Source organism: Pseudonaja textilis, chromosome 2 (genome assembly GCF_049901715.1).
Source record: "Pseudonaja textilis isolate UNSWEBS1 chromosome 2, rPseTex1.2, whole genome shotgun sequence".
Classification (NCBI taxonomy): domain Eukaryota; kingdom Metazoa; phylum Chordata; class Lepidosauria; order Squamata; family Elapidae; genus Pseudonaja; species Pseudonaja textilis.
This window is the reverse complement of record NC_141991.1, coordinates 157,020,845-157,045,660: the sequence shown is the minus strand read 5'-3', so window position 1 is coordinate 157,045,660 and position 24,816 is coordinate 157,020,845. Positions and strand designations below refer to the sequence as shown.

Sequence of the window (24,816 nt, the reverse complement as noted above, 5' to 3'; positions counted from 1 at the left end):
GTGAGGAAGTGTGTTCCAGCTTTTTTACTGCATTTTTGTGTTCATCCAGGTGGGTACTTATTCTTCTATTGGTCTGTCCAATGTATGTGGCAGGGCATGATGCACAGGGGACTTCATATATGCCTTGGTTTTTCAGGTCAATTTTATCTTTGGGGTTTCTTAGGATGGCTGCTATTTTTCTGTCTGTTTTGAAGGCAGTCTTGATGTGATGCCTGTGTAGTATCTTACTGATTTTGTCTGTATTACCTTTTATGTAGGGCAGGACAGCTGTTCCATAGGTCTGTTCATCTTCTAGGTCTCCATTATGTCTCAGTGTGTTTTTGTGGATCAAGCCGGTTATTTTGCTTTTGTGGAAGCTGTTAGCTGTCAGTACTTTAGTCAGGGTGCATAGTTCAGTCTTTATGTGTGTCTTGTCTGCCAGGCATTTGGTTCTGGTGATTAGTGTTTTGGCCACGGAGTTTATCTGTGCTGGGTGGTGGTGGGATTGGGCATTGAGGTAGCGGTTGGTGTGTGTTTTCTTCTGGTATATGGTGTGTCCTAGTGTGCCATCTGTTTTTTTGTAGATTAGTACATCTAGGAATGGTAATTGTTTGTTTGTTTCCGTTTCCATGGTGAACTTTATTGTGGGGTGTGTTAGGAAATTGTTTAGGTTTTCTTTTCCATGGGGCCAAATCACATATGTGTCATCAATGTATCTTAACCATAGTTTGGGTTTGTGGGTAGCATTAGCTAGGGCTCTGGATTCAAATTCTTCCATGAACAGGTTTGCTACAATTTTAAAATGTTGCTACAACTTTAAAACTTTAAAACATTGCTACAACTTTAAAAGCACAACTATAATGACATGGGAAAATACCCGAACAAAGCTGAATACCATACATGTAAGTACCTGTGAAAACTTAAGAAAACACACACACACACACACACACACACACACACACACATATATGGAGATTCTCAATCATCCGGGTTATGGTTGTTTTAAAGGTGCTTTTCAAAAGGTAACTGGATTTCTTTGACTTTCTCCTTGAAAATGTTTCACTTCTCATCCAAGAAACTTTTTCAGTTCTGGCTGAACTGAACTAAAGCTCCCAGAACTGAAGAAGTTTCTTGGATGAGAAGTGAAACATTTTCAAGGAAAAAGCCAAAGAAATCCAGTTGCCTTTTGAAAAGAATCTTTGGGACATTTTAAAATATATTTCCTGTCAATTCTAACAGGAAACCTATTGTACGGAAGAGTGATGAAAAGGAAAAAAGTAAGATTTGGTTTGCTTGGTCTGATTTCCTGCAATGCAACCAGAGTACTCTCAGATCTGTTGAGTTACATCTCAATGTTTGGATTTGATTCAACAAGGTTACAGTTCTAAAGCTTTTCTCCTTGAGATGCCAGATTTATTCTCCCCCCTGCCCGTGTATTCAAGGTGGGCTGGATTTAGATCTCTTGTGGGTATGTAGGGATCCAAGGCTGATGATGCGCTTGATCCTTCCCTCGGGCTCAGCCAAGTCGTCACCTACACTGATAAGACTTTGTGAAACATTAGGATGTTAGCTTGGGCAATGGAGTTGTTTCCTTTAAAACTGGACATATAGGTATAAGCTAGTTCTTATAAATAATTATGGCTTCTCTTTCACACAGCTTTGGGAAACCACCTGAGGACTAATCATCCTGCCCTTGCAAAAGGACAAGCCCCTCTGGCTCCAACTCAGACCCCAGAACTCTAGAGAAGAGCTATTGGGAATCCAAGACCTGCATGAAGCAATCAGATCACTGATCACCAATCACGATAGCCTTCATTATTTGTGTGTCAAAATATATATAAAATTTCTGTCCATATGATGCACCATGAAAGACATACATAGAACAGAGAGGCAGTGATGGGATATTTTCCAGAGTTTATCGATCTGCTCTGGCACCTGGATGTTTGTATTCTTGAACACTTGATATATGTTAAATATATTATATGTCTTGGAATTATGATGGTATAATTAACTCATGGAACATGATGGAGGTTCTATTAATTCTCTTCTTTCACAAATCAAAGAAGGAAGAAAACAATCTTTCATTTGTTCCTTCCATTTTTGGCTATCATTAGTGTGCTTGCCAATGTGAGGAGTCATTCTTCTCACTAAAGCTATATTCTTCACAAAGGCATCCTACGATTGCACAGAACTTAAATATTTAACTTTCCACCCCCAGGCTGAGAGTAGCTACCTGGAAGATTCAGTTGGTATAACATTCAACAAATAGGCTGCTATCTGGTGTATAATACTAGATACACATTATAACTGTGATACAAGATCTGCACTTTCAGGGTGAAGTTTTAAGAATTTGCCTTTAAACAGTTCACAACTTAACTATCTAGGGACCACAGGATGAATCTATTGAGAAAGTAATATCAGCTGGAGAAATTCTCTTGAAGATGCATCATCTTTCCAAGTTTTATTTATTAGGCACAGAGTAAAAGGCTTTCCTTTTTCTTCCAATTGGTCTTTGGAAAGAGTCAATACATCCCTTTCCAATTTGTGCTAGTTTATAGTGATCTATATAGTGATTTATAATATTTTAAGTGTTGGCTTTTAATTGTTACCTTAACTGCTTTGAGTAACTTATGGAGAGAAAATCAGGATATAAATTAATATAGCAACACTGTCTTCCTTCTTCCTGCATTGGATAATATACCAACTGTAGGGATGCAATGAATTGAGAGGATGAAGCATACAGTATATGCTGCTATTAGTTTCAATAATTCATCCAACTTGCATGACAGAAATGAAGTTGTTTTTCAATAGCATTGTCCTCAGTGACATCAAGTTCTCTTCAGAAAGCACTGGTGCGATGAAAAGACTTACACTAGGAAGCCCAAGTGAATGGAAAGTTAAATCAAAACTTTATTTTATACATTATTAATGAAAGGCAAAGGTTCTACTGTTAACAGTTTTGAGGGTGTTGCTTTTAAAACCTACAAAAACATTTTTACAAAATAAAATAGTGATGCCAAGTTTGGTAACCAATTCTGATGTTTTTATTTTAATACCAGAGGATTTTGCTGAGGCAAAAGGAGTGAAGATCAGACAAAACATGTATATGTCCATTTTCTATGCTTTTCTTTTTTTGAATTAGGAAATATGATCTAGAAAATCTTTATATTTTTAACATGCCAGTTGTCTTGGGTAAAGATTTTAGACTAAGAGGCAGAATTTTGCTTACATTTACTGCAAAATGCTACTTGGGATACAAATGGAAAAAGTTTATCCTGCATTGTGTAAAGTCTTCATCTAGTGCAGGGCTGTCAAACTCCCAGCCAGCGGGCCAGATACATCCAGCATTGGCCACGCGCACACCTGGTTTACCGAAGGGGGGAAAAGTCCCAATACATCATGTGACACCGCCGTGATGACTTGAGTTTGACACCCCTGATCTAATGGGTCAGAAAACTGAGTTGAATGTGCTAATGGAGATACGCAGTAGAAGAGAAATTCATGAAATACCCTCTTCCTTGATAATGGCCTCCCACTCCTGAAAGTTCATCAAGAAAACATCCCATTTGCTTCCTTCTAAAGGGAGAACTGCATTTACAAGGGACAGTAATATATAGGGAGCACTTAAAACAATTGGCACCACATACAGCCAGTTTCTGGCAGAATCTATTTATTTTTACTCCAGATTTGTTAATAACAGGTCCTGTTCAATTAGATGCTGTTCCATTTTATATACATTGTATTTATTTTCTTCATAGTTGTAAAACTATTTAATTTTTTTTTTACTAAAAACAGGCTTAAATTATTAGCAGTTGACGTAAAGCAAGTTTTCTGTGACAGGCAATACATTATTTTTTTTTAACGCCATACATTTAATTTTAAAATATCTACCTTCAAAGTTATAGCCCCCTTATAATATCTGTGTCCACAAGGGAAAACTGGGTTAATCACACTGAATGTTGAGGTTCTGAAGAAGTGGGTTATGACTTGTAATAGTCAGCACTTGTGGCAAGCACATCATCTTCTCACTGAAGAAAGAACAGAATAAAGTTAAAGGATATTACTAAGCTTTTAATGCATTTTTGGTAAGTTGCCATGCAACAATAATAATTTACAAAAAGAACTGAAATTCTTCAGCCTGCCTTTTTGAATTAATAGCAGATAATTTTCTACCCTATGACATTTTTAATAATTTCTTTTGTCTGAACGCTTTTTTTGTGGTGGTGGTAGAGGTAGGCTTTCAGTCCTGGGCTATCTTTGCTAAGATGTGTTACCTTTTATAATAGAGGTTAGCAACCTTTTCCTTGCAAACAATAGCCCTTGCTCACTAAAGCGCCTTAGGAGTATGGGATGAGGATAAGTTTGGAGTTTTTGGCTATATGCAAAATAGATTAATTAAGCACCTGGGCTTAGTTTTTATGTACTTAGTTCTTCCAATCTATTTCATTCCCAAATCTATTTCTCTGCCATTCTTTATGTTTCTCAAGTAAAAGAATATATTGATCTAATATGATGTTAGGCTATATTGCCCCTTAAAACAGCAGCTTCTCAAAACTTGAAGTATTTCAGCTGGCAAGGGAAAAGGCACATCAAGAAAAGTAAAAGGCAAGAAGATAAGGATACACTGGGGGGGGGGACAATGACTCCTGGAATATATTGCTCCTTAATGGTTGTTTTCTAAATTGCCTTTGAAAGGATGACAGTTTCAACCAACATTACCAGTGGTAACATGAAGAAATGGAGATCAATCAATTTATGTTAATCCTTAATTTTAAGTTTGGTTTCTGTTGTATTGAAACTGATTTCATCTTATTCACTATTCATACTTGAAGAACCTTAAATTGTCCTTATTGGGCCTTAATTTAGGCAAGGAACAAATTATGGCAGTTTTGCTTGTTCTTGCCTTTTCCCCCAGCCCCACCACCAACTCATGTTAAGGAGAGCAAGTGGTGGATATTTTTAATGGTAGCTATGACATTTCATGAGTGGAAAGGAAGCCAAGGCAATCCCTAATCCCTTTTCTTAACTTTTCCTGCATGCAACAAATACAAATGCTACTGCTAGGCAATAGTCATGGTGATGGGATAAGGGCTGACGTCATGTCAAGCAAATATTATGCCAGTTGGTACAAGCAAAAATGATTTTACCACTGCTTTCAAAAAAGACGAATGAAGGAAAGGAAATGGTGCTACTTGGAGCTGCCCAGCACTTCTGAGACTGTTTAAGCTAAAAGCAAACCAAGTTCGAATCTCATATATTTTAAAATAAATACATACCATATAGACAAGTGAACAAGGAAAATGCTTCAAATGCATCTTAATTAACTTATCCCCAAATAAATTAAAATTCAAACAAAGAATCTCTCAATACTTTTCTTGCTAGGAAAAAAAGAGTATTTCTTGCTTACTTTTTATCCACAGGCAGAGATGCAGTACAAAAGTGTCCAACAATAGGTGGCTCATCTTTGTTCCTCTTCCAAAACTTGTGAAGGTGCTGCAACATCACATTTTCTATCTGGCATAGTGGAGCAGAATGAATCAGCAAGCCTTTGCCCAGCATTTGCTGCTTGGGTCTGCAAAGCCCAATAGGATATAAAGTATGAGAAGAGGAACCAAAGTTTTATGGACTTTTTGTAGAAATATAAATACATTGTAGGGAACAGCTACAGTCAAGCTGCAAACTAAGCTCTGAATCACTCTTAATGAGAGCCAGGCCTTTTTCCATGAGGATCCAAAGGAAATTCTATGCTTTCTGCAACACCTTTATTTTGTACATATTAGCTGAAGTACAAGAGGACAAAAAAACTCATTGAGACTAATCAAGCACTGCAGGAAAAGCAAAATCTGCATTCCTAAATAACTGCAGTTGTTTGCTTAGCTTTGCTTCAACATTTGGCAGCATCTGGCCAACTCTCTCTGCACTGTAAATTCAACATTGTCTTGGTGCACATAATGTATATATAAGATTGCACTTAGCATTTTTCTTGGTTATTCATTTAGCTGCACAATTAAGAAGCTGATAGTAAAGAGAATTAATGTGGCTCCCCTATTTATACAAGCAATCAAAGTAATAATTTTCTGAAACTTCAGTAAATCCTGATTTTGAACATTTAGTTAAATACTACAGAGAATTCTGCAACTGCACAATTGCTCATGTCTTCATAGACTAACACTGCAAATCTACATGCTTCAAATACAAATGTATATGGCTCTGTTGCTATTATAATATTATATGGAAACATCCATGGCACAATCCTAATTAAATAAGCGTTAGTAGTGTTAGAGTGTGTTCCAGAAATAATTTCTGCCAACTATGGTGATTTTTTTTTTGATGAAAAAAAGATCTGCCAATATATGCAGTGAAAAATAAAATATGGGACGAGAGTGGGCTAGAAGAAGAAACGTGTTATACCATGTCCAAATCAGTCTGGGCAGATATTCATAATGCTGGTACAAAGTGAAGACAGGCTGGGTTAGTTTTACATTATCCTGCAGCACACTGAATCCAAGAGAAGCTTAAAACAAGCAAACATGCATCACATATTTGGAGTCAGAAGGGAATTAGATTTGACACAGAACAGATTCCACAAGTCTGACAGCTCATTGCCATTTTGGCTAGTCAAGATTACGCTGCCTATTGGATAATTGTGCAAACTGAAAGGAACAAAAGAGGACATTGGAACTGTCCATTATTACTCACATGATGAAGCTGGTGCTAGCTGAGGAATTGCTAGTGAGAAAAGTTATCTCAATATTGGTATCTGAAGTTCTCCTCTGTTGCAAGTGGAACTCCACAAGTGTATGGTGTACTAAGCAACAGAGAAAATACATTCTCAGCAGAAAGCACTAAACATAATTAGCTTCCATTATTAAAAAGAAAATTGTTGCTAGGTTCTTTGTAAATTCATACAAGAATATCTGTCCCCTCATCAGTCAGATCCTTTAAAATCAATTAATAATGGGTCTATATTACTTTTATTATGTGAGAACATAGGCATATATTGTCTGCGAGTTGTTGAGCGATATACCGCAAATAGTTAATTAAAACACTATAAACTTATTCTAAAATCTTCTCAGGTATCAATTGCAGAGTTACTGTTCTCTGGTTGTCTAGATCCTCTAGTTTTCTTTTTCTTAAAGATAGGAATAAGATTTTACTCCTTCTTGTTCCCCTTAAATCTCAAAGACAATGAATTCAGCCAGATCATTAACAATTTTTACTATCTAAATGAAATGTTTGTTTTCTCCCAGATCTAGTCTTGCCTCTGTTCCTCGTTTGAACATATAGGTTAGTACTGTAGGTACTTAGATCTTTTCCAGTAGAGACAGATGTAAACCATTCAATCTCAGTGAGGAGCTTTAAAGCAGAACTTTTAACTACAAAATCAAGAGGAAGATTTTCTATACTGTGTATTCATTTTGCATTTGAAAGCTATCGGTGTCCCTGGTTCTGAATTCTAAATTATTGTCCTCCAATATTAAGAAGAAAGTTTTCAATTTTGAATTACTCACCACAGTATGGTGCTGATGCAGCTGTGGCCAAGTAAACTTTAACCTCTCTAGGTAATGTTTTTATGTTGAGTCCTCCATTGTCCAAAAGTCCTAAATCAACATTATAATACAGAAGAAAAGTGAATTCTATGGTGCATAAGTAAAGAGTGAACATGCAATTAGTATTGGGTTCAAATTTGAGATTTTGTAGGTCTTTTCATTTAAATAGCAAAAGTAAGTATGAAGAGGAAAAACTCAGACGTTTGTGAATCAGGTGAAATTCAAGGTGTGCAAGATAAAGGCAGCAGTGCTATAGCTGGAATTAATTATGCCACCTATAGCACTGACTCTTCGAAGAATCCACACACAGGATAATTCTCTTCCATCAGGAGCAAGCAATAATTTGGGCACTGTGGGTCAAAATGCAGGCTCCAGGCCTTTCAGAGAATTGCAGGAAGCTTTTTGAGGATGTGGTGAAATCACTAGAAAGCAGCAGGGACCAACCTTGGGGAGACAGTTTCAGAAATGAGAGAGAGAATTATGACAATGGGTACAGAGGCCTTTGGAAGCCAGATCATTTCCATTTCTACCTTTTAACTTACCCCACCCACCAAATCTGCAAAAGGATATTTTTAGGCCACTCTATAGAGAGCTGGGAATGTTAAGGCTGAAAATGGGGAACAGTATGTTCTTACAAGTTTCCTTTTTACAAGCTCAGTCTTAATTGGAAAAAAAAAGTTGGTATTACCACCGAAGAAGTGTTTGTTAAGTTATGCTTAATGTTAGAATCTCGACTAAGACCCAGCTTGTAAGATCTATTCTGATTCATACTTGAAACCTAAAATCTGCTATCATAAAACAAATGTCCCTTTCCTCGGTGCTGAATGTAAGTGCTCTTCACTCATCCTTGACTGGGCAGATACTTATACTGGCATGAAATTTGCTGTTCTCAAGTCAAATGTTGTCCTTATTGCTTATCTTTATCCTTCTAATCCCTCTGTTTTCAGTCTCTGTCAGTCGCCTGTCTTCCTTCCAAGATAATGAATGACAAAGTCTCAATATTTAGAAGCACCTTAAAGCTGTCAGATAAACGGGGGAAACTATTTTAACACTGGAATATCACATGACAACTTAAACTAGTCTTTGTTTGGACTACGAATGAGATAAAACAAGGATATCCACAGAGTATAATTTAAAAAGTCAAGATAGTAGCCATGATTTTGTAATAAAAACTCCATTTGATTTTTAAGTGTATTGCACATTAAAATGGGTAAAGATTCAATCACACCTTTGTGGCTGATCTCTTGGATTTTTGATCATGCCTATATAGTAGACACTCTGATGAAGACAATATCATGGGAAGATAACAAAAAAATAATAATGCTGCTCTGGCATATTTGTACTGGAGTTCAGTGCAAGTAAGGAAAGGTCTTAGAAGACATACTCATTTTTGAAACACAATAGGCAGCCTGACTACTCTATTTTAATTGCCATCTACATCATTATCTCCATTTCAATTCCAGACCATGTTTTCTGCATGCTTAATGTATAACTGTCATGCCATTAAATGCAGGCAGGGGATAGACAAGAGAGTGGGAACAATTCATTGCTGTCTTAGCAGCGTTTCCTGTTGTCACAGCAAAAATTCAGTTCCAAAATTTACTACTGTAGAAAAACTCTAGGAATCTTGAATCTTAGGATTGGACTAGTTCTTCAATACAATTGATTCCTGCTCTTTCTCCTCCTGCCCCCCTGTGTAAATGTTGGTATTTAATTCTTTATTTTTCTGTTCCTTTTTAAAAATAAACTTGAGAATGGGAACAAAATTGCTTTATTACTGCAGCATTCTGATTTACTGTCTACATACTTAGGAAATAAAAAGTAACGCCTGATGGGAAATTGAAACCAAACATTTCAACAACTTACCTGCATTTTAGAATTGTTCAGATTTGAGGTATGCAAGTTTAAATTTTGACAGAACTTTCAATAAAATAGTATCTCAACAGAGATCTTGATTTCATTTGTCATCTGATGGGAAGCACATATCTTAACTCCATTCACATCCCAAATTCTCAAAGTTTAGATTCTGAGATTAGTGCAGAAGTAACATACCGATTGTGGGACAGGAGAGCAAGAAAGGATTGGAGCAATCTAAACAGTGACCAGCTAAGAAATTCTTATAACTGGAACAAGGGAAAGCCATCATTGGGCAGGAATCTTTCAAGACACTGATGTAGAAATGCACAGCCCTCAGATGGTCACAGATCAGGTATTGGTAGCCTGGAAAGGGAAAGAGACAGAGTATATGAAGCTGCATATCAGTCATCATTTTAGTGGATGATGCCATTTCTCATTATTCTTAATTTCTTTGTTGGCCATCAAAATATCAATCTGATTACCGTTTCATTATTTAATTTTTTTTAAATTGGCATAACAATTGAAAAGCAATAAAAAGGGGAAATGGCCTGACAATGGGGAAGGGGGTTGTTGGTGATTTTGATTTGTCTTATCTGCTAGCGACTTCTTGGATTAATCTGTACAGTTTTCATGGCAAGGTTTTTCCAAAATGGGTTGCCTGCTTTTTAGGGCTATGAGAGAATGACTGACCCTAAATCACCCAGTTGGTTTTGAGCTTTATGTTCTTAGAGTTTCTGACCTCATGCCTTAACCAGTACATTAAATAGTTCTCTGTGGAAATCTATAGGAATCTTTTCTTTAAAAAGGGTTCAAATTGATGAAAGTCCCTTTCCTTGCCTTTAAAAAAAAACAGCAAAGATTATTCAGGGGTTTTCTAATCATTTTTTTTAATCTAAATCATTTTGGTTAAAAAAAAGTGAAATAAAAAGCTAAAATATAAATTTAAGAGAAAGAGATTTTTAATTCAGGAAGATGCCAAGCTTTTAAACCAGTCCTGAAGATTTCAATTAATGGACTAAATATAGGTTTAATTGATTTGTTCTTATGCTTTAACTATACATTTGCATTATATCTAACAGAATAGTAAATAAGTCGAAACATGTCATTTATAGTGTATATAAAATACATTTTTATTTTTCGAATTGCTGAAATTTTAAAGCACAAATAGAAATTGAAACTTCCTTATCCTCTTATCCAATGCACAGATTTTTCTTTGATAATTGTCAAACCACTTTGTTTTTCAACCTCAGCAACTTAAAGATGTGTGAACTTCAATTCCCAACCTGCTGGTTGAAGAATTCTGACAGTTGAAGTTCATACATATTAAAATTGCTGAAGATGAAAAACACTGATTAGACTATTGAGTCCACCAGTCTACTGAGCACAGGAATCTAAATTCATGTATACCAGAAAGATAGCTGTATAGCCTCCATTTGAGCCTATGACTCCTGTCCAAAATGCTCTTGCATTTTCTACAAATAAATCAGGAGGCTTGCCAAGCCACAAACATTTCAGGCCATGGCTGCAATACTGACATTATCTTATTAGGCCAAAATCATTAGAAAAGCATTTTTTTTGTCCCTTCTTAGGCTCTCAGTTTTCTAAATTCAAGTACAAATTCTTGACTAAGGGCCTTTTCCCACTGCTGGATTGCTTACCACTTATCCTTGAGTTAATAGAATATTGTAACAGCCTGACTTTTAATAGTCCCAATGCTGATAAGCTACCCTGATTGCTTCTGCAGTTATTGCAGCCTTCTATATTCGTTCCAAAATAATGAGTGACAAAGTCTAACAAATTGTATATACTCTGAAACTGTCCTTGAACAGTATTAGAAGAAGGGAGAAAAAGCTATTTTAATTATTGGAGACTACTTAATAGAATCTCATAGACATGGGAACTCCACAGAAAAAAAGAGACTGCTGCTTGCTCAGTTTGTGCTATGGTTTGATAGAAAGTGGAAAAGGCCCTCAAAAGGAAAAATTATCAGGGATTTCCCATTAAATTCCCTTACTGAACCTTTCTGGCAACCTCCTGTTAATCCCCATTTGATACAGATATCCCTGATGAGATTATATCTACTGTATCTGTATAAGGTATACTGCTTTGACAGAAAAGCAGCTTCAAATAATCACTCAAGAACCATTATTACCAGACAATATGAAACGGGGACATCCAGGCTGATCTTTTCCTCCATTAAGATAGTAATCAATGTGCCCCACAGGTATTCGGATACCAAAATCTAGAGGGGGAGGAAATCTGTGTTAGAATTGTTTTTAAAATGATGCAAGTATCTGGAGCAAAGCTGTAGCTGGAAGCACTGATCACACATATGTAGATACATATAGGCATGAAAAAGATCTTTCCACAAGATAATTTTTCCCCAGAATATTTCATCTAATTCTGTTCCAAATATTGGCCATGCAAATAAAAGAAAGCCAACTGTTGAAACACACAAAATATGCATACAACTGAACCATGTAAATTATTATAGTTACTGTTTAACTTTAATTGCAAATCGTAAAATCCATTATGAAGAAGTTTAAACTTTGAAAGACTGCAATTTTAAAAAAAGTAAAACATCCCTATAGTATCACAGTGATGAGGGGGAATGATCCCAAACCATTTATGTGCTAGGTCACCCCAACAATTGCAAAATTCCTTCCTTTTGGGATAGATGAATAACCAGGTCATAACTGTTCTCCTGAAACCCAGGAGACAAAGAATAGAGTGGATTTCTAAAGTTAGGGGCAGTAATTGAGAACATTTGTTTCCAAGGTTCTCTCAGATGGCATCCCTAGACAGGCAGGATTTAGAAGATGTTTGATACTCTTTGATTTGATTAGATGAGCAGAGGCAAAGAAGAGAAGATCTGGATCCTTAATGGACCAGAAGCTGATTGGCAATAAGTGCAGTCCGAAAGCAATGGAATCACCCATGGGTAACCAGATACTCCATCACAGCCCAGACCATTGCATTCGATACCAGCTTTATATTTCAAATGCTTTTCAACCCAGCCCATTTGTGCAACATTGACAATAATCTGAGCAGGAGGTGACTAGGCCATGAGTGACTATGAGCAAGAATTCCCAGTTCTGGAATAATCACAATTAACACCCAAAATGTAATTGTACAAAAAAGCCCCTTGAGCCAGAAAACCAACTGCTGCTTGAGAAAGAGCAGAAGGCTGCCCAGATTGCATACCACTTGTGTGTGAGAGAGAGTTCAACCCCATTCAGAGCTCAAGGTAGTCCAGTATTACCCTGAAATTGTTGGTCCATAAACCCAAAGTCACCCCATCAGAAAAAGTAAGATGAGACAGTAAGTAAGATGAGTAGCTAGGACAGACAAACAACACCTATTATTTGTGATTATCACCACATCTTAAAAAGTGGAAATTAATAGCAAACAATGATTTCCAAGGATACAAAAACAATTTTAGAAATGATATTGTCCTTAAAAAGAAATAAAACTGAAATATGATTGGAAAGCAGGTCATTAGCTTACTATCCGAATCTGTGTGAATGGCTTCTACAAAGAGAGCATCCCCAGGATCCAGACGCTCCTCAGGGCTGGCTCTTGTGTATTTTGGCCCGGCTGGATCCAGAGCTGAAACATGAGGAACAAAAAGTGGCAACCAGTTACACTTTTCATTGGATGAATTTGGAGGACAGCAAGTGACTGTGGGGTACAAGGTCACCTGAAATGGACCATTTGTGATTCAGAAGGCAGCGCCTGAATTGTTGAGACAGAATTGAACTTGTGGCATTTTTCACAAGAAACAAAAACAAAACTAAATTCTTCAATCATCATACTCATGCTTTCCATATTGCTATTACTATTATTTTATTTGTAGAAAGCTTTGAGAGATGGGATTAAGAATCAGCTCAAATCACAATGAAAACATTTCTTTCAATAAAATGTTAAAAAAAAAAAAAGAAATGTCCCTTATTTATAAGAGCTTTACTCAATACTATTGCTAAACCTCTACATCTATAATTATTGGGAACCATTTACATCTTTTGCAAAACCAACGAGATGTTTTGTCAGCATGATAGCCTAACAGAAGGTTGATCAAAGCTACAGTATAGAGCAAGTTGGCACAATTCATTGAAAAATCTAAAAGGAACAAAATCTGTATGACACTGCTCACAAAAATAAAGGGAACACTTAAACAACATAATGTAACTCCAAGTCAATCACACTTCTGTGAAATCAAACTGTCCACTTAGGTAGCAACACTGACTGACAATCAATTTCACATGCTGTTGTGCAAATGGAATAGACAACAGGTGGAAAGCATAGGCAGTTAGCAAGACATCCCCAATAAAGGAGTGGTTCTGCAGGTGGTGACCACAGACCACTTCTCAGTTCCTATGTTTTCTGGCTGATGGTTTGGTCACTTTTGAATGCTGGTGGTGCTTTCACTCTAGTGATAGCATGAGACGGAGTCTACAACTCACACAAGTGGCTCAGGTAGTGCAGCTCATCCAGAATGGCACATCAATGCGAGCTGTGGCAAGAAGGTTTGCTGTGTCTGTCAGCCTAGTGTCCAGAGCATGGAGGTGCTACCAGGAGACCGGCCAGTACATCAGGAGATGTAGAGGAGGCCGTAGGAGGACAACAACCCAGCATCAGGACCGCTACCTCTGCCTTTGTGCAAGGAGGGACAGGAGGAACACTGCCAGAGCCCTGCAAAATGACCTCTAGCAGGCCACAAATGTGCATGTGGCTGCTCAAATGGTCAGAAACAGACTCCATGAGGGTGGTATGAGGGCCCAACATCCACAGGTGGGGGTTGTGCTTACAGCCCAACACCATGCAGGACATTTGGCATTTGCCAGAGAACACCAAGATTGGCAAAGTTGCCACTGGCACCCTGTGCTCTTCACAGATGAAAGCAGGTTCACACTGAGCAAATGTGACAGACGTGACAGGGTCTGGAGACACCGTGGAGAACATTCTGCTGCCTGCAACATCCTCCAGCATGCCTGGTTTGGCAGTGGGTCAGTAATGGTGTGCGGTGGCATTTCTTTAGGGGGCCGCACAGCCCTCCATGTGCTCACCAGGGGTAGCCTGACTGCCATTAGGTACCGGGATGAGATCCTCAGTCCCCTTGTGATACCATATGCTGGTGCAGTTGGCCCTGGGTTCCTCCTAATGCAAGACAATGCTAGACCTCATGTGACTGAAGTCACATGATGTCAGTAGTTCCTGCAAGATGAAGGCATTGATGCTATGGACTGGCCCACCTGTTCCCCAGACCTGAATCCAATTGAGCACATCTGGGACATCATGTCTCGCTCCATCCACCAACGCCACGTTGCACCACAGACTGTCCAGGAGTTGGAGGATGCTTTAGTCCAGGTGTGGGAGGAGATCCCTCAGGAGACCATCTGCCACCTCATCAGGAGAATGCCCAGGCAATGTAGGGAGGGCATACAGGCACGTGGAGGCCACACACACTACTGAGCCTCATTTTGACTTGTTTTAAGGACATTACATCAAAGTTGGATCAGCCTGTAGTGTTTTTTTCCATTTTAATTTTGAGTGTAACTTCACATCCAGACCTCCAGGGGTTGCTAAATTTGATTTCCATTGATAATTTTTGTGTGACTTCGTTGTCAGCACATTCAACTAGGTAATGAACAAAGTATTTAATAAGAATATTTCATTCATTCAGATTTAGGATGACTTATTTTTGTGTTCCCTTTATTTTTTTGAGCAGTGTATAAATATGCACAATCTCTTTATTTTGAAAAAATATATATTGCAGGACCTTAGTTCAGAACCAGCTTGGAGCCTAATGCAGGTTTTCTGCTAGAAATATTTCTCTGAGTTGTTCTTTACTTCTGAAAGTGTTGTTAATACAAATAGTGGACACTTCAACAGGGCACAGATTTCATTCTCTTCATGCCTTCCGTCCATGTAAGTTTTGCAATGAGTTAGTCAGTTTTCCCTCCAATTCACCCAAAGTAGAATTTGCATACTCTGACTCAAAGTTCCCCCACTTTCAACTGCCACAAAACTTGCACTAACAATAACAACAACATCAACAATAATAATAAACTCTTGCCTCTTCATCAAAAAAAAAAAAGGGTGGGGGGAGAATTATGGGTAGCCCCTCCACCAACATTTTCAGGAGATATTCCATATTAGGTCAAATTTTTCAGATAAGTAAGCTAGTATGTTTATATATTCCATATATTTTTGAAACTATTCAAAAATTATTTTTACTATCTCCTCTGTTTTTTTTTTACATCAGGTTGCAGTCAGTTGATTCCTAAATCCCACAATATGGCTTTCAATTCTCTAACTCTTCATAGGAATATTTTCTGAGCATGCCTCATTATTTCACACTGGGTGCAGAATCACATTTTTTAGATCTATTCATGTTTCTCACCGCCACCCCTTATCTAGAAGGTTAAGCTCTCAAAGCAATTCCAGTCAGACCAGCATGCCAAATATGCTGCCTGCTTCATTATGGGCCATTGACATGCTATTTTAATCTCTCAGAAATTACAAAGATGGTACCCCCTGCCTACTGGGGGTACTAATTCTAAGAGTCAGACTAGAGGCTAATCTAGGTTGAGGATCTCCCAAACTCCATTGTATGGTTCAGTCTCTCCCTCTGTTGACTTCTTTCTCTAAGACTATTCTCTTAATTGGTTTACATGGACCTTGGTCCTTGCATGCCACAAATCTACTTTATCATTAAAAATCCAGTATTCTGGACTATTGTAGGTGAGCGTTGCCAACTCACTTTTGGGACAAAGCCTTGATCACCTTAGGATAATCTCCAATATGATGTTGAATTACATTAAACAAACTGTCAACTTCAGACTGATCCTGGCCTCAACCATCTCTCTGTTCCTCAGTTGGGGGGTGGGAAGAAGGCTGGAATGCATTACTAGAAACAACAAAGAGCTTTCCTCTCAGAACCGAGGTCACCTCCACAGGCAACCGATAAGGATGGGAGAGAAGTGCCTGAAGTAACTTAATTGGCCAACATGACCTGTGACTCTTGAGGATGGGATTATTTCCTAGCTTAATTATACTGAAACAACAGAAAAGATTTAGATTTGTCTTTCCTTTGAAGCTGTGTTGATATGATGTACTCATTAGAGAAGACCTTTGAGAAAGAGCCAAGTGTCAGAGTTCCGATTGCCTTGACACAATCTACACCTCTACAAAGTTGAATAAGGGAAACAGGACAATACACTATTCATCAAACTCTCATGAAGGAAGATACTAAATCCATAAGGGTTTTTAGATATGTAAGAATAAAGTAAAACATGTAACAAATTTAAAGACATATTACATCACAGTTTTGGCACCGTAGATCTTGTGGCTTCACATTGGCCTAATGTTTGGATATTCTTATTTCAAAGTACCATAGCCTATAATCATTCTAACCAAAGGCTCACCCATACCCTTATTTACCACAGAGTAATAATTTTTAATTTTATATAAATTAATTTATAAGAAAAATGTGCTACTTTTTGTTATTATACGCATATGTTCAATTGTTCAAATTTATTACAGTTACTGACCAATCTTTATACAAAGCTAAAATAATAAAATACCAAGAAATTAACAACAAAAAAGAACTAAGGAAATAGATGGATGAAATGCATAAAAACATTTAAGTGCAATGAATCTTTAAAATACTAAAAGAGAACTAAAGAGAAATAAGATGTTAGCAATACAATATTAATAACATATAATAGGTAAAGGTTCCCCCTTTCCAGTTGTGTCTGACTCAGAGGGGGGTGCTCATCTCTTTTTCTTAGCCAAGTGAGACACCTTTGTCCAAAAACATTTCCGTAGTCATGTGATCAGCATGACTGTATGCCAAGGCGCACAGAATGCTGTTACCTTCCTACCAAAGTGGTACCTATTTTTCTACTTGCATTTGCATGCTTTTGAACTGCTAGGTGGGCAGGAGCTGGGACAAGTAACGGGAGCTCAACCTGTCACATGGACCTTGGGTCTCAAACCTAGGCTATCAGCTTACCAGCTGGCAATCTCAGTGTCTTTAATCAATGAACCATTGTGCCCCAAAATATAATTAGTTAAGAGCTAAATTAAGTACTCTTCAAATATCAGTATATTAAGAAAAATGTCATAAACCATATAACATATTTTCACCTTGCTGCTTTCCTTACCAGTAATTCTTCCAAGGTGGCCTTCATAGAATTGGCCCACCAGGCCCCCAACATGTGCTCCAAGGCTTACCCCAATAAGGTGGATGGATGACTCTGGCACCCCCATAGCCTGAAGTTTGGGAAAAATAATAATTAAAATGCCCTCAAAACACACAGATACCCACCCCCCCAACAATCTAATCAATTGGTTCTTGGTTTTCTCTGGACTACATTGGATCCAGTAGTTTTTCAGGGTGTTCTACTTACCAGTAACTTGCGGATAAAACTAGAAATTTCCAGTCCCAATGTCATAACATTTTCCACTGCAGTAGGATAGGCTGCTGTGGCTCCCTGAACCCAGTCTACAGCAATCACATTGACTTTGGCTACCTCTAGGAAGGCTTGAATCAGTGCATCTATCCATGACGGTTTGGTGCCTAGTGCCCTAAAGAGAAATACAAGCAAGATAATGTGTGAGGGCATTTCCATTTATAAATAAAGGGTGAAGCCTAATTTGCAAGGTTTAATATCCAACAAATCATGAGACCCTCAATTTACAGTAAAGCTAATGGCTCAAGTTGTATTCAAAGCAGATATCTCAGCTTCCTGGAAACGTAAGTTCTTTTTCAAAATTTGGCTTATTCAACAGCATGTTCATAACCAAGATTTGTCTCTTTACCAGATAATAATGAAGCCATATACTGTATACAGAGATTTGTCAACTGCAGTATACAGAAGTCAAGGGTCACACCTGTGCCCAGGATTAAGATTCTAGTATTTTTCCTTCCTCTTTCACTATTCAGTGGATACCTTGTTGGCTGCTTTGTGTTGACATAAAAGATGTCTAGCCTAGGAACCACTGGCTCCTTCCTGACGACATTTCATTCACCTCTTGGAGAACATCCTTTTTTATATTCTTCTTCTTCTCTTCCTCTTATGGGTCTGGAAGTGCCAGATGTTCCTCCTTCCGTTTCTATTTTTCCCACCAGTCAGAATTTTCATTATTTCAGGCATCTCTATCCATTGCTCCTTCTGTCACTTATCAGCAGGTAATGCAAATGTTTTAATCTCTTCTACTTCTGTTATGAGGAACCCTCTCCATTCCAGAACTCTCCCACCATCTTCAAATGTAGCAATTTCTGCTTCTCATTAGTCATACAAAATTCTCCCTCCCCTGTCGATAAAGAAGTCAGAATTGCTGACAGGTGAGTGGGAACTGCAATAGAAGTGAATGCCGATGAAGAACAGGAGCTACATGAGCACCATCTGGTAACTTCTCAAAATGGCCAGTACCTGGGTATCATTTTCAGCAAATGAAATATTTCAGCCTGCCCCTCCTGCATTAAGTCCAAAATATCTTCCAACTCAGATTCTTCTTTCCTTCACAGCATGTGGGAGGTTTGAGGGAAGAGATGTACAAAAGATAATGGGGGGTGGGCACAGCTTCCAGGGTTCAGAGAGAATGATGGAAAACTATGCTTTCAGTGTGAGGGAAAGCTGTAGGCAAAAGCTCACAAGAATGACATGTGTAGCTACAAAGAATGGTCCAACTAGTAGGACCTAGCTAGCAGTGCAGTGCCAGGAAAATGGAGCCAACAGAGCCAGTTCTTAAGCATTTAGCAACACACTGACGTTGGAGAGTCAGTCATTGATAATCAATCTAGTGGCTCTATTCTCTAATGTATGTACAGTATATTAATAGATATACTTTAATATATTATACAGATTACTTTTCATTGTTAAAGCAATCCCAATTATCAAACCCATAATGTTCGCTCTTCAAGGTAGTCCAGACAAGAAACTCAAACCATGAATATTAACACAACCTTTATTGTATGTTTACAATAACAGTGTCTAGCAAGTCTGAAAGCACTTCTTTCCTCCTTCACAGTTACTTTCCAGAAAACTAGGGAGGGCCCTTTCTGAAATGCTTCTTATGTCCCCCTTTCCTTCTGTGGTCTGAGATGCCTTTGGCATGACGATTGTCTAGGCTGTGGCTCTTTCTCCTCTCTCCAAACATCATCCCCACATACAATTACACATAATGTGGAGGTCGTATGTTTATTTTGAATGTTTGTACCTGAAACCATGAATGATTATTTTAGTTCCCAAGCTGGCATTGAATCCAACCTCCTGGATGTCCTCCTGTTGTGAAAGCAGCTGTCCACAGCTGGGATTGGAAAGGGGAAACAGAAGAAATCGAACTTGGAGATTTGTACCCCATAGTAAATGTGCAGATTGAAACTCAGCACATTCTTGATTTTTCATAGTATTTTTAGTCTCTGAAATGTAGCAATAACAATAATTAACAACAACAACAACAATAATAATAATAATAATAATAATAATAATAATAATAATAATAATAATGTTAATATGTCAACATTAGAGAGGCATCTTCCAAGGAAACTCATTTAAATCCTTATTATTTGTCACAGTTATGATTCCAGTTTCAGAAATTTTGAAGAAAACAAATCTTGACTATCAAACAGCAAAAAATGCTAATAAAATCTCACATGTTCTGTATACGGATGATCAGAAGCTTTACAGAAAATCAGAAGTGAAATCCAGCCATTGACAAACACTATACGATTTTTTAGCACAGATATAGCAATGGAATTTGGCCTAGAGAAATGTACTACAGTAGCAATAAATTGGGGTAAATGGAATTGAAATGCTGAATGGCTAGACATTAGAAACCATTATAGAACATAGAACAACAGAGTTGGAAGGGATCTTGGAGGTCATCTAGTCCAACCCCCCACTCAAGCAGGAGCAAATATTAGCCTCTACCAGGGTTCAAACTCACATCCTCCATCAGGATGAAGCCTACAGGTATTTGGGCATTTTACAGTTGGATAACAGCCAAGCACAGACAAATTAAAAGGTTGATTGGTAAAGATTACATCCAAAGAGTGAAAGAACTGCTTAAAGACTAAGCTGAACAATGGAAATGTAATCAAAGCTGGGCCATACCTGTGATATAATAAATTGCTGGATTATTAACTGAACACAAGCTGAACTGGATAGTTTGTAGCAAAAAAGCAAGAACAACAATGACTATCACTATGAATTATATCCCTATAGTGATATTGATCGATTATGCATGCCCAGCAGAAATAGGCACAGAGGTTTACTTCAAGTCAAACAAAGAGTGAAAGAAGAAAAAACATACATTGGCTGATTATGTAAAGGACAACCAAGAACAAGGATTAGAATCATAGAGTTGAACGGGCCATTTAGCATATCAAATCTAAGTCTCTACTCAGTACAGTAACCCCAATAATTTAACCTCCACAGGAAAACATTTAATGAGGAGGCATCCACAACTTCTTTGGATAAATTGTTCTTCTGTCAACGTTATTGAACATTCTCAGTTCCTTCTTTCTCTTCTTTCAGGACTTAGTTTCTATTCCTGATCATCCTTATTATGTTTCTCTGATTCTATAAAAGTTTATCTCTAGTTTATTTGTTCTACAAGGCCAAAAAAGAAAAAAGAAAGAAGCTATATTCCACTTAATTTAGCATGATAGACTGGAGAATAATGAGAAGGTAAAGTTTATCAGGATAATTCCTAAAACTGTAACCTTAGAAATTAAGTTAACTAAAATTTTCTTTCTTGAGACCCTCAATTTTTCTTATACAATTGTTCAGATCCTCACATGAATCCAGCTTTTGCTGAGTGAATAATTTCTAAGCTCAGATGACTGTCAAAATACTAGCATTCACATTGAAAGTACTGAAAGTAATCTTATAATTGAAACATTTAATGCCTCTTTCCCAAGTGGGTAATTGCATTCATGGCTATCAGGCCTTAGTAGACTTAGGAGAAATACCTTTGTTCATCAGCATCTGGAGATATTGATGAACTGAGCCACAACTGAAGGCATGATATGTATGCATGTATGTATGCATACATGTATGTAGAATGAATGAATGACCCTCAAAAATAAATAGACACGTTTATATTTTTTTCAACTAGCATCCTCAATGTAAGTGCAGAAAGCTATTAATTCAAATCCTTGTAAGACTGGTTTAAATGTTTAAAACAGGCTTGTCAAACTCACAGCCCCTGGGCTGGATGTGTCATGCCCTGGCCACACCCAAACCCAGTTTAGCGAAGGAGAAAAAAGTCCTGATACGTCAAGTAACACTGCCGTGATGACGTGAGTTTGACACCCCTGCTTTAAAATATACCCTCTTTCATAAGTTCACATCTAATTAGTTCTCATGAATATGAAACCTATCACTATTACTTATATCTGTTTCTGTTTTATTATTTGAAAGATAAGTTGTTACCATAACATTAAAACTGAAAGAAAAGAATGTTCATTTTCATTTGTTTCTGTTCCTTTATTAAAAAGATAATTGAATCCATATAACTAAAAGCCCCCAAAAATTGTTCCTTTTGCATACATTTCTCTCTGCCACAGTGTGTCCTGCAAATTAGAATATTCTGAGTTTTGCTCTCCCAAATATTTCATGGTCCTCAATGAAGAATTTTGCAAAAAGTGTGTGCATGGCTTGTACTGTATGTGTGATGGAGTGTTGTCCAATCTTATTTCTGTGTCCTTGATTTTAGAGGCTTTTGCTGTTTATTAAAGTTCATCCACTTTACAGAATTTGGAATTTCTTGCCTCATCCCTTTTTGTTTTTTGACACCCTGAATCATTAGCTGTCGTCAATAAAAGTGGCCACCTCACTGGCAAAGCTTTTAAGAAAAGAGATTTGATACATTCATTGTCAGGAATCCATCTTCTTGCATCCTTCCATTGCAAAAGCTTTCCAATGATTTCTGCTTCTTTCCAGGTATGGCTCCATAACAACATTATTATCTAACAGTTATTACATTTGTTCAGGACTGTAGTGAGCAACTTCCCGAAAACTATTTGAAAAGCAGTACAGTAGTTACTTTTATCAGAGCAATGTTTTTTATTTCTTCAGCCAGACTTGCTTTTACATAATCTTTTCATCTAAGCTTTTCACCAATTTACCCAAATATATGTTAAACTTGAAATTGCTCAGAGCTTTTTATAATTTTGTTTAAAAAATGGTGCTTGCCATCTGAATAAGTCACCCATAATTTCCTTACCTGCGAAGATGAAAAGTAGTTGTACCATGAGTACTAAGGCCAGCCATCTTCTGAGATTCATATTCATTCTTGCAGGACCTTTTAGTAGATGATGAAATCCAAAGTAAATGGAACAGTGTATGAATTCCAGTCCTTCTTGTTTATTTTTTAAAAATGTGGTCAATTATCCAGATGCTCTTAGATTTTGGGATGAGAGAAGAATTGGGATGTTCATCTTTCTTTGCCTGCAATACCATTTGTGGAAAGAGAATGTATTCAATTGCAGGAATATGCTAGGAGGAGGAGTTACAAGCCCTGTTTTTTGTTTTGTTTTCAAGAATGGTTTCTTTTCAATAGCTCTCTGTTTAGTTTGCTGGGCAAACACAAATGAATCCAAGCCTCATAACCATCTGGGCAAAGTATCAAAGTACTATTTACCATCTCCTCTTCAAAGACAGGGATGACTGGCAATTGACTGGAGATCTGAAACCAAGGTTATGGGTTTAGGTCAGTTGGTGTAAAGAATGTTGTCTGGATACACAGTTCTACTGCATTCCCTTTGTAGTTGCTAGAGTACAAGAGATTAATGGGGAAGGGGGAATTGGTTTTTTTGGAATTTGGGAGAAGGCTAAGACACAGATTAATACAGTTGGAAGAGACCTTGTAGGTCATCTAGTCCAAACCCCCGTCTAAGCAGACCCTACGCCATTTTTAACAGAATGCAGTCCAGTCTATTCTTGAAAGTTTCCAGTGATGAAACTCCCACAATTTTCGAATGCAAGCTGTTCCATTATATGTTTGCTCTCACTGTCAGAAATTTTTTCCTTATTTCCATGTTGAACCTCTCTTTATTCAGTTTCCATCCATTATTTCTTGTCTGGCCTTCAGGTGCTTTGGAAAATAGCTTGAACCCCTCCTCTCTGTGGAGCCCCTCAAATATTGGAACACTGCTATCATGTGTCCCCTGGCCCTTCTATTCACAAGACTAGCCATGCCCAGTTCGTGCAACCATTCATCATATATTTTAGTCTCCAGTCCCCTAACCATCTTGGTCACTCTTCACTGCACTCTTTCTAGAATCTCAACATCTTTTTTATAGTGTGGTGACCAAAACTGGATGTAGTATTCTAGGGGTGGTCTTACTAAGGCTTTATAGTGTGGTAACAGTACCTCACTTGATCTTGATTCCATCCCTCTGTTAATGCAACTTAGGATTGCATTAGCTTTTTTGGCTGCTGCTGCACATTGCTGGCTCATATTTAGCTGGTTGTCCACTAAGACTCCAAGATCCCTCTCACAGTTACTGCTATTGAGCCTGGTTTCACCCAGTTTATATGGGTACTTTTGATTTTTCTTGCCTAAGTGTAGAACTTTACCTTTCTCTACAATGAATTTCATTTTGTTACGTATGGCCCAGTGTTCTGGTCTGTCAAGGGCCATCTGGATCTAGAGCCTATCATCTAGGGCCATGATATTGAACCTATGGCACGCGTGCCAGAAGTGGCATGCAGAGCCATTTCTGCCGGCACATGAGCCGTCGCCCGAAACAGATCCACTGTGCATGTGCGCGCACCTCCCACCAGCCAGTTGATTGTTGGGTATCTGCTGTGCATGTGCGGGGGCGGGTAGGAGATGCACGTTCATGCGCAGAGCTGTGCACCGCACATGGGGGTGTCATGCATGCATGCGCAGGGGTTGGGGGGTTGCACCTGCATTGCATTATGGGTGCAGGCATGTGTGTGTGTGTAAGTGCACATGCACACTTTCGGCATGCAACAACGAAAAGGTTAGCCATCACTAATCTAGGGTGTTAGCTATTCCTGCCAGCTTAGTATCATCTGCAAATTTGGTAAGTTCCCCTTCTATTCCATCATCTAAGTTGTTAATGAAGATATTGAAGAGTACTGGGCCTAAGACGGAACCTTGTGGCACCCCACTGCTTACTTCCCTCCACGTAGACCTAAACCCATTAAGGACTACTCGTTGAGTATGGTTTGCCACCAGTTGCGAGTCCATCTAGTGGTGGTGCTATCTATTCCACTTTTTTTCTAGCTTACCAAGAAGAAGGTGGTGGTCTACTTTGTCAAATGCCTTGCTGAAGCCTAAGTATATTATGTTCACAGTATTTCGCTGGTCTACTAAGCCTTGTAGGTCTTGGATGCTTTGAATGGTGGGTATACTTAACAATTGATACAGATAATTACTCCACATT

At 38.0% G+C, this 24,816-nt stretch overlaps 2 protein-coding genes across 5 annotated transcripts in view; one reads left to right on the top strand and one right to left on the bottom strand.

Moving 5' to 3' along the window:
* POPDC2 (popeye domain cAMP effector 2) overlaps positions 1-3,008 on the top strand; it is a 39,311-nt gene extending 36,303 nt beyond the window's left edge. For 3 of the 4 annotated variants that reach the window (XM_026713226.2, XM_087926131.1, XM_087926130.1), the window contains exon 4: positions 1,637-3,008. In XM_026713226.2, the coding sequence (XP_026569011.1) occupies positions 1,637-1,722 (86 nt within the window). In that variant the 3' untranslated portion in view covers positions 1,723-3,008. The remainder of the gene's footprint in view (positions 1-1,636) is intronic. The other variant, XM_087926132.1, reaches the window with a different exon arrangement.
* Positions 2,866-22,906, bottom strand: PLA1A (phospholipase A1 member A). Its single transcript, XM_087926129.1, has 11 exons — positions 22,626-22,906; positions 19,614-19,815; positions 17,801-17,978; positions 17,555-17,663; positions 12,894-12,995; positions 11,539-11,628; positions 9,582-9,749; positions 7,491-7,580; positions 6,679-6,787; positions 5,387-5,551; positions 2,866-4,007 (listed from the first exon to the last, which is right to left on the bottom strand). Exons 1-11 carry the CDS (start codon positions 22,690-22,692, stop codon positions 3,923-3,925), a joined length of 1,365 nt encoding a protein of 454 aa, XP_087782255.1. The 5' UTR covers positions 22,693-22,906; the 3' UTR covers positions 2,866-3,922.
* Positions 22,907-24,816: the final 1,910 nt, after the last annotated feature.

Excerpts from the sequence above, each read along its gene's own strand:
- PLA1A (XM_087926129.1), bottom strand. The coding sequence starts at position 22,692 with ATGAATATGAATCTCAGAAGATGGCTGGCCTTAGTACTCATGGTACAA. Across the intron at positions 17,664-17,800 it reads GTTTTATCCGCAAGTTACTG|GCTATGGGGGTGCCAGAGTC; the intron begins GTAAGTAGAACA and ends CCCAAACTTCAG. Across the intron at positions 7,581-9,581 it reads GCTCTCCTGTCCCACAATCG|GACTTTTGGACAATGGAGGA; the intron begins GTATGTTACTTC and ends ATGTTGATTTAG.